The sequence below is a fragment of the Alosa pseudoharengus genome, unplaced genomic scaffold, assembly GCF_046254945.1.
Source record: "Alosa pseudoharengus isolate Yale_2024_CS ecotype anadromous, Long Island Sound unplaced genomic scaffold, YU_APseudo_1.1 YU_APseudo_1.1_scf_5, whole genome shotgun sequence".
NCBI lineage: Eukaryota > Metazoa > Chordata > Actinopteri > Clupeiformes > Clupeidae > Alosa > Alosa pseudoharengus.
The window spans coordinates 31,243,050-31,252,630 of NW_027468837.1; the positions used below are offsets into that span (position 1 = coordinate 31,243,050).

General features: G+C 40.7%; 1 protein-coding gene across 2 annotated transcripts in view; it reads left to right on the top strand.

Moving 5' to 3' along the window:
• Positions 1–8,787, top strand: part of srpk1b (SRSF protein kinase 1b) — a 54,004-nt gene extending 45,217 nt beyond the window's left edge. For both annotated transcript variants that reach the window (XM_076267670.1, XM_076267671.1), the window contains exons 15-16: positions 1,388–1,480; positions 6,780–8,787. In XM_076267670.1, the coding sequence (XP_076123785.1) occupies positions 1,388–1,480; positions 6,780–6,964 (278 nt within the window). In that variant the 3' untranslated portion in view covers positions 6,965–8,787. The remainder of the gene's footprint in view (positions 1–1,387; positions 1,481–6,779) is intronic.
• The last annotated feature ends 794 nt before the right edge of the window (positions 8,788–9,581 follow it).

A 9,581-nucleotide genomic window follows, 5' to 3' on the forward strand; every position in this document is an offset into this window, starting at 1 on the left:
CCTGTTCCTGTCTGATCAGAGGCTGAGAGAGAGAAAGAAAGTGAGATAGAGAGAGGGAGAGTGAGAGAGAGATAGAGTGAGAGAGAGAGAGTGAGAGAGGGGAGAGATAGATAGACGGAAAGAGAGATAGAGAGAGACAGAGTGTATGTGTGTGTGTCGACCTTAACCCATAGGTTTATGTGTATGCATATGCGTGTGTGTGTGAGTTTTGAGGTGCCGTCTAGCTGACCAGTGCTATAAAACGTCAATCTGTGCTCACCCACCTACCCTCCCACCCTATCGGCCTCAGGGGAAGTTACATAACCCTGGGGGTAATTACTGTTTGACACAGGGTTGTTAGCTGTTGACGCGGGGTCGTTAGCTGTCCGCCCTGGTGCTGTGGTGGACGAGGGGCAGGTAATGAGGGTTCCGTCGGTGCACAGCGGAGACGCCATCGGTCAACGCCAACATGCTATTCATCAGCAGCTCTGTGCTACACACACACACTCTGACACACAAACACTTATCCTTAGTCATGCACACACACACACACACACACACACACACACACAGATGCCATCAGTCAACAGCAACATGCTATTCATGCGCTACACATACGCACACACGCCAACACTCACGCACTACACATACTGTACGCACACTCTCAGACAGTCATTCACATTCTCTGACACATAGTCCACACTGACATGCCATTGATCCTCAGTGCTATTCATCCACTCACATACATGCATACCAGTGTTTTCTCTATGTTGATTTGGTAGTGGCGGCCCCCCACCGTTTTTCTTCCCCCACGGTATCAGAAATGGGGCAGACGTACAATAGTCGCAGTTGCCTTTCAAAATTCATTGTGCAGACCTGTTGTAGATTCTCCAAATATACAGCTCAATCACAACTGAAAATAATGCCTCATTGTGTGTGAATAGAGGTGAATACATATAATTGTTTGTGTTGCAGCGAAGTGTCAGTTGTCAGTTCCGTGGGACGGGGGGGGGGGGGGGATTCGGACAGGCCTGCCCCTACTGCTTAAAAAAATCCTAGAGGAAACACTGCATGCATACGCACACACTTACACACATACAAATTGTCTGAGTACCTCACTTACCTAATCAACATCAACTTACTACAGACATTGACATACATGCTGCTGTGATCATGCTTGTGCTGTTCACCAAGTCAGACACACACACACACACACACACACACACACGTTTATACATATACTACTACCTGACTACACATAAGTATTTCAAGGGAATGAATAAAGTCTCACTGGAATTATTTTTTTCTATATTCAGAATGTGTGTGTGTGCGTGCACGCGTGTGTGTGTGTGCGCTCTATGTAATCCCAGATGAGCCATCTCTCATGCATTGTTGTGTGCCCCTGCAGATCACATCGCTCTGATCATTGAGCTCCTGGGGAAGATTCCACGCAAACTCATCCTGAATGGCAAATATTCCAAAGAGTTCTTCAACAAGAAAGGTAAGGACATAGACAGACACACACACACACACACACACACACACACACACACACTAACCCAATGGAGTTGCCTACTGTATGAATCACTGTCTGTGTGTGTGTGAGTGATTTTCCTGGCTGGTGCAGTGTAAAGAAGTTGTGTTTGGTGGGCCGCCACAAATAAGTCAATGTATGGGTGTACACAATATATGTGTGTGTGTGTGTTGCTCTGTTGTTGTCATGTTTGCTTATATGGGTGAATGTGTGTGTGTGTGTTGCTCTGTTGTTGTCATGTTTGCTTATATGGGTGAATGTGTGTGTGTGCCCAGGTAAAAAAAAAAAACTATTAAAAGTATACTTTTTGAAAGTGTACTAAGTACCGTTTGTACTTTTTTCGTCAAATCCAAGTGTAATTAAGTGTATTGAATTATGTATTAAGTGCAACTTAATACCAACTTGACTATACTTTGAGTGTAATTAGTGTGCTAAAATGGAACAACTTTTTTCAAACTTAAAGTGTTCTTAAGTACATTATAGAAAAATATATTTTATGAGCATTCGAAACACAATCGCAGTACAATTTTGTAACATCCCAAGTGTATTGGAAATGTACTTAAAAGGCATTACAATATAACTAATAATAGTGTAGTAGTGTATTTTGAATACACTCTTATCATCCTCATTTCTATTCATTTGGCATGCTTCTGTAATATTTTAAATTAACTTCAAATGTACTTCCTGACTACAATAAGTGCCTTGAAAGTTTGCAGTTATGTTAATAAAAGTATAGTCTTAAGATACTTTAAGCATTATAAAGGCATGCAATTTAAGTATAATATTAGTGTGCTTTAAAATTGTACTATTAGTATGGCGCTTCTGACTTAATTATGCTTTCAAACGAAAGTTTGACTCAGGTACATTCACAAAAAGACCCTAGGTTGCATTTTGGCTTGAGTTATGCTTTAAGAGTAATGGGATAAGGTCCTGGATGAAGAATATTTACCTTTACTGCTGATTATTTGAGGCGTTCAGACATCTCGGTTTCAAAACTGTCCAGGAACACCTGTAAAAACATAGTTAGGCTACAGATTAAAACTAGGTAAATTACAAACACTACCATAAAATGAACTTGAATGCTCTGTCAAACACAAATAATTAAAAAAAAACACTAAATCTATTGCATAAACCAAGGCATAATATCAATGATGTAGCCTAAGCTTCATAGCACTAACTTAGTTGAACACCAGGTTTAATTCCCCCTCTAATATCAATGGTGGAAAAAAACGTTCTACTTCATAAAATGCATGTAATTTGTCCTGTAGACTCATTTTAAAAGATGTCTCCACGATTAAAGAAAAAAACAGCTACAATGTCATTAGCATGCCTAATGAATGTGAAGTGTGACTAGCCTATCACTATCCTCCTTTCTGTGAGTTAACTTAGCATACACCACACATAATATTAAAGAACATTGGTGAACTTTAGGCAAACGTTGCTTAATAAAGAACACACTTTCTTCCATCATAGTTTGTCTAACGTTAGTGCTAGCCAACGCTTGTCAATAATCCCACAAACACAAAGCAGGCTAATGTAGTTTTCTTCTTGATAGGGATCTGGTCGACGTATATGACGTTAACGTTAGCTAAATTAGCTAACGTGATCTGGCATTGCTAGCTTGTACTAGCAAGGATAAAAACAAACTCTTGAAAGATTGCTAAGCCATCAATTTAACTTCTCCAAAGACTACCGAAGGTCATAAAGAGTAAGCTACATCAGAATCATTTAACAATATGCTTTGGGACTCACCTGATAACGAATAACTTGGCACTTTAGATCCAACTGGCTTCTAGGGATGTAACGGTATGAAAATTTCACCTCACGGTTATAGTGACCAAAATGATCACGGTTTTCGGTATTATCACGGTATTTTTAAAAGTGTGTTCAATATGTTCAGAAAGCACCGATAGGCCTACACAAGCTGAAATAGTTTCAAAAAGTGTCCCGTTCAGTTTTTCATGTTTAATTGGCTATGTGCTTATCGCTTAACTTACCCTACCATGACTTGGAGGTTGCTATTACTGTTATTTGGATCCAATGAGTGAGACCAGGCTTGGAATTTCACCATTCTGGGGGCAAGGCCACTTGGCCTTCAGTTGGGCATATTTGGTGGAGGGCACAAAGGCCACATAGGCTATATCAAAGTTGTATAGCCTATTCACTGCAGTAGACCTGCATCACTGTATGAAACATTACAAAAACATGAAACATGACATATCATATAGAACTGCAAATCATCTGAACATCTAATATTTACAGATATCTAGTCTATATTTAACATTTATTTTATATTTGGCCTGTTATGAAATCATGTATTGAACAATTTAAGCACAGTTCAGCTTTAAGAAACTCAAATAGCCTAGATGCATGCTTAGCATTTTGTGATCTACTTTCACAAACTCGTAGTCAGCTGTCCTCTGATTTACCGATATATAGGCGATATTTGTAACATTTATTTTGTATTTGGCCCGTTATGAAATCATGTGGAACAATTTAAACACATTGTAAAACTTAAAGCCCAAATTTGGAGACATCCATGCATGTCGAAATGTACTGCAAATTCAAAAGTGGATTACTCTGGAACGGCTAACTGTACAGGGGACTGCTTTACACCTTTATGTTCGGTAAGGTCTGCTGTTTATTCTGATATATGGTTTGTCATGTGTTAAACGAAAGGTTCGTGAAGTTTTGCACCGAGAGGAATGGGTAGGGTGATGGACGAAAACCTTCAGTAGAATTTATGATTAAATTTAATTATATTATTTACGTTTCTCGCGAACCGTTCACCACAGCGATTCGCGGCTAACATCGTTTAAAAGCTGAGAAAAAGCTCTTTCATGTGATACTTGTGATGTCTGTGTGATGAGTAGGCTACTTCGCGAGTAGTTCAACTGAGAAGAATAGGTGAATTTAGACGCACTTTCTTTCTTGCGCTGTCACTTTCTCCACTTCGTAAAATAAATTAATTTGCGCTGTGAATGCTAAGATTATTTTGACAGGCCATAGGCTAAATAAAATTCGCTATTAGTAGGATGCAAAGCAGAATATTGAAAGAAGGGCACCAAGGGCACCGTGGCCTGTAAACCTCAAAGGGACATCACGGCCAACACAAGGGGCAAAAACGTGGCCGCCGTGAAATTCCTACCCTGAGTGAGACCAAAGTAAGTGTTCGAAAAAAACTTTAGGCTACTGTGTTCTTCTGATAACGTGAGTGGAATGGATTTAATGTGCACGCGAACATAAAAAGACGCAGAGTGCAAATGTTACAGTGCAAGTTTTGCGGTGAAAATGTTCCGCCTTTTAAAATCAGGTGTAGCCTAATCCAATTCGCAGTTAAAACCATCAATTAGGCTAGACAACAGAATCAGTAGGGTACCAATTTTGCTTCATTGTACCAGGCCTACTGTATGTCAAAAGCAGGCTCGGATGAAGCTGGGAAGGATTAAACACACGGTTTCAACACCGTGATAATCAACCGTGATAATTATGATATTTCAAAAGAAAACGGTAATTGTTATCGTCAACATTTTTATCACGGTTTATCATTATACCGGTAATCGTTACATCCCTACTGGCTTCAGTCCTTGTTATCTCATATGACGAGTCCTTCTGGCTCTGTAGGACCAACGTCTCTGGCATGACTAGAATTTATGGTATCTTTAATTTAGACAAACCTGTAACCTTATACGGACCGTAAACGTATGCATTTTCTGGTCTCTACAGTCCATCTGTCTTGCAAATAAAGTTACAAGCATAGACTGTATGAAATAACGTTAATGTTTGCTCACACCACGTTTTGCTCGAAAGCTGCACAGATCCGCCCACTCCATTTCAAATTCAAACAGCCATGTTATTGGTCAACTGGACTGCCTATACATTTAACTGTGTTGCCTATAAATTTAACAAAATGCCACATTCATCCTCTCACAACCTCTACTACATCATAAATGTATAGGCTACTACCTTACTAAGACACAAAATCAACAAAAGAAAAAATATTATTTGATGACCAAAACTGATAGATCAGTATGTCTCTAGGCTAGGTTATTGCACATTGCCATCCATGCGGCTGACATATCAGGCCTAAAAGCTACACACATTAATATTTGATTAAAGGTGAGATGACTATGAAACTATACAAACAATGTATTAGGCCTACCAAAAAAATATACTTTCCATAAGTACACTATATTACAACTCTAAGTATTAGCAATTTAATACACTTAAACTAAATAAACTTCTTTACAATTTAAAATACACTAACAACAAAGTACACTTTTAAAAACTACATTACAAAAACACTTTGAATATTGCACAATAAGTATATTTAATTTTAGTACACTGAAGTTGAACTTAATACTATGACTATGAAACTATACAAACAATGTATTAGGCCTACCAAAAAATATACTTTCCATAAGTACACTATATTACAACTCTAAGTATTAGCAATTTAATACTCTTAAACTAAATAAACTTCTTTACCATTTAAAATACACTAACAACAAAGTACACTTTTAAAAAGTACATTACAAAAACACTTTGAATATTGCACAATAAGTATATTTAATTTTAGTACACTGAAGTTGAACTTAATAACATCTACTTTGAAGTATACTTTCTAAAAGTACACATTAAACATACTTTACATAAAGTACAAAACGTGTAAGCATACTTGCTTTATACTTCATGTACTTTAATCATATTTCTAACACCCTAAAGTTTACTACTTTTTTACCTGGGTGTTGCTCTGTTGTTGTCATGTTTGCTCATGGGTGAAGTGTGTGTGTGTGTGTGTGTGTGTGTGTGTGTGTGTGCTGCTCTGTTGTTGTCATGTTTGCTCATGGGTGAAGTGTGTGTGTGTGTGTGTGTGTGTGTGTGTGTGTGTGTGTGTGTGCTGCTCTGTTGTTGTCATGTTTGCTTATATGGGTAAATGTGTGTGTGTGTGTGTGTGTGTGTGTGTGTGCTGGCTATTAATGTACACACTGCCTTTCTATCTGTGTATTTATATGGGTTTGCAGTGTTTCCCAGAGAATTTAATTCCATTTGTGGTGGTTGGTTTGCAGAATTAACTTGAGTTTTTAACAAATTAGCACAACGTGGTTATGATGCTAACCAGATTTAAGCACAATTTTGTACAACTTGGAAAATCATTGTGTGGTGGTCAATGTTGATATTGTGGTGGGCCGCCACAAATAAGTCAATGTATGGGAAACACTGGTTTGTGTTTATGGACATGTGTGTATGTGTGTGTGTGTTTCAGGTGAGCTAAGGCACATCAGTAAGCTGAAGCCTTGGGGTCTGCTGTGTGTGTTGCTGGAGAAGTACGAGTGGCCGAGGGAGGAAGCCCAGAGCTTCACCAGCTTCCTGCTGCCCATGCTGGACCTGGTGCCCGAGAAGCGCGCCTCTGCCGCCGAGTGTCTGCGCCACCCTTGGCTCGCCTCCTAGTGGCCGGAGGCCAACACTGCACAACGCAACCACAAACCTGCAGTCTGACCCTCACACACCGGGGTGCTGACCTGCACATCATATCCAAGCACAGACAGGCACACACATGCACGCGCTCGCACACACACACCAGACACACACACAACACACACAACACACACACCACACACAACACACACACCACACGTAACTGACTGCCATGTCTGCTTTCAGTAACCGTGATGTAAACAGATGGTGACTGCGCCAAACTGAGGTCCAACTAATCAGATTTAATATCTATTTATTTCTGATGTTTTCTTTTATTCTGTTTGTTTGTTTGTTTGTGTTGTTTAATGGAGTTTACTTGACTTGCAGCTCTTAGTCTGTGTTGGCTTCTATTGTGTTGAGTCTGTACCTGCGGTCTAAAGGCGCGGCACACGCCCAGGAGGCCCGACAAACAAGCGTGCTTTTGTCCGCTCACCGCATCAGTGATGCCCAAGAGGCTCTACAGTCGTGCTTTTCTCCGTTCGCTGCGTCCGTGATTCTCAAGAGGCCCTACAAACAAACGTGCTTTTCTTCGTTTGTTAGTGCGTTAGTGATGCCCTTTTTCAGCATCGCCTTGCTCTCTCTCTTCCTTCTTCGTTTTCTCCTGGGCTCTATGATCAGCACCTTCGGATATCATCATCATCATCATCATCATCATCAATCATCATCATTATGATCGTTATCATCAGTCGTGTTTCTGGTCATCACAGGGCAGGTTTGATTTCTAGAGAGACTGGCTATAAAAACATAACTAAATAAAAAATAATAATAGTAGTAGTCTGAGACTCATGAATGAAGAATCTCCCAGGAGAATGCAGACCTCATTTGAGCCATGAAGTGGCCTCTTGAAACCCAGAAAAAGGAGAGGGAGTGTGTGTGTGTGTGTGTGTGTGAGTGAACTGGACTGAATGATGTTCCTCCTCACTGAGATGTGAGTGGCCACTTAAAGCACTGAAAGAAGCAGCACTTCCCTCCTCATGCCTTTCTCTCTCCCTCCCTCTCCCTGTCTCTCTTTCTCTCTCCCCCTCCCTCTCTCTCTCTCTTTCTCTCCCTCTGTCTGTCTCTGTCTCTCTCTCTCTCGCGCGGATCATTAGACCACTCTCAGTATCCACACCAGCATGGCTCACTGGTCGTTAACTCGCCCTCCCTGCAACAATGTGAATAGTGAATGATTTTTTTTTTTTTATTCCGTTTGGTTTCGTTGTTTGTTTTCCTGGCTCAGCTGCCAGCCGCCTGTGTTATAATATCATGACTAAAACCACGCACCGTTGTACATAGTCGTACCAAAGAGATGGCCTTTATTTTCAGCGGTGTAGAATATCAGCAGCGCACAGTAACAGTTCTGGGAGCTCACGCCAAGAGAGCACGGGCGAGGGGAGACCGCAGTCGGACGGTCACCGAGGCAGAGAGACCGCAGTCGGACAGTCACCGGGCGAGTCTGTTGCGGACGTGGGAGCAGCTCTGCTCCTTTCGTGTGGCCTTGCCTTGTATCTGTGAGGAGGGGTTTTTTTCTAGACTTTTCTCCGCTTTTCTAAATGTTCTTTTCAGACCAGCGTGGCTGCACTCTGTGATGAGTGCGGATCTGAAGTGCAGTACGTTAGAGGAAACACAGAGGATGGAAAAAAAAAAAAAACAAGTTTAAAAAATGCCTGCCGGATGCTTGCTTTTGCTCTCTGTCCCTTTCTAAACGTTCCTTTTCCTTTTTCGCCTCCTCTTCTCCGCCTTTGATAGTCCACTGCTCTGTTAAAAAGAACTAAAACCTTTTATGTTGTTAGCGCAAATAAAGACTTTGAAATGGCTCTGAAGTTCTGTGGTCTTTTGATGGCAAACGGTTATGATTATTTTGCAGAGCTCTGACCAAAAGAATCCAGGTCAAAGAGAGGATGGAAACCTTGGAACAAAAAAAGGCACATTTACTGTGGAATGGGTGGACGCCACTAAGCTTATGAAACATGACCCATTTTGTGCTTACCATGGTTTACCGAGAGGGTCTCGGATAGCTCAAAGAAGTAGCAGTGTCTGCTAAATGAATACATGTAAATGTACTATCTCTAGCAGACAGAAGGGGGTGCTGTTGACCTGCCCAAGTCCGCTGCTCTGGTTCAAGTGTTTGTAGTGTGTGATGCCCAGCTAAGGACGGGAGCCGCAGGGACCACATGAGGAGAGAATGCTGTTTTATCCAATACATTACAGACATTACTGTACAAGCATTTAACAAAAACAAACATGTTGAAACCCTTTTAAGGAATAATACAGTTTGTTTTATATTAAAAAGCTTTAAAAATATATAACTGCAGAAGAGAAAAGTGTGGATATAATGAGTATAGTGGAAAGTGTAAAAAATAAAAGACAGGTTAGTGGGCACCAGTGGGGCGGATTGGATCTCCAAAATGGGTCGGGCAGGTGTGTGTCCTAAACACGACCCGCGCATCACCTCTAGTTACCATAGTGATTCAAACTAATACACTGTCAGACATTGGCTTTCACAAGATAGCCAGTGCAATTTTTAACTTGCTTCTATAAGCTCATATCGAGCACATCAATCATGTTCCTCAAATCACTGTAAACATTTTAAAAAATCTGACATGTTTTC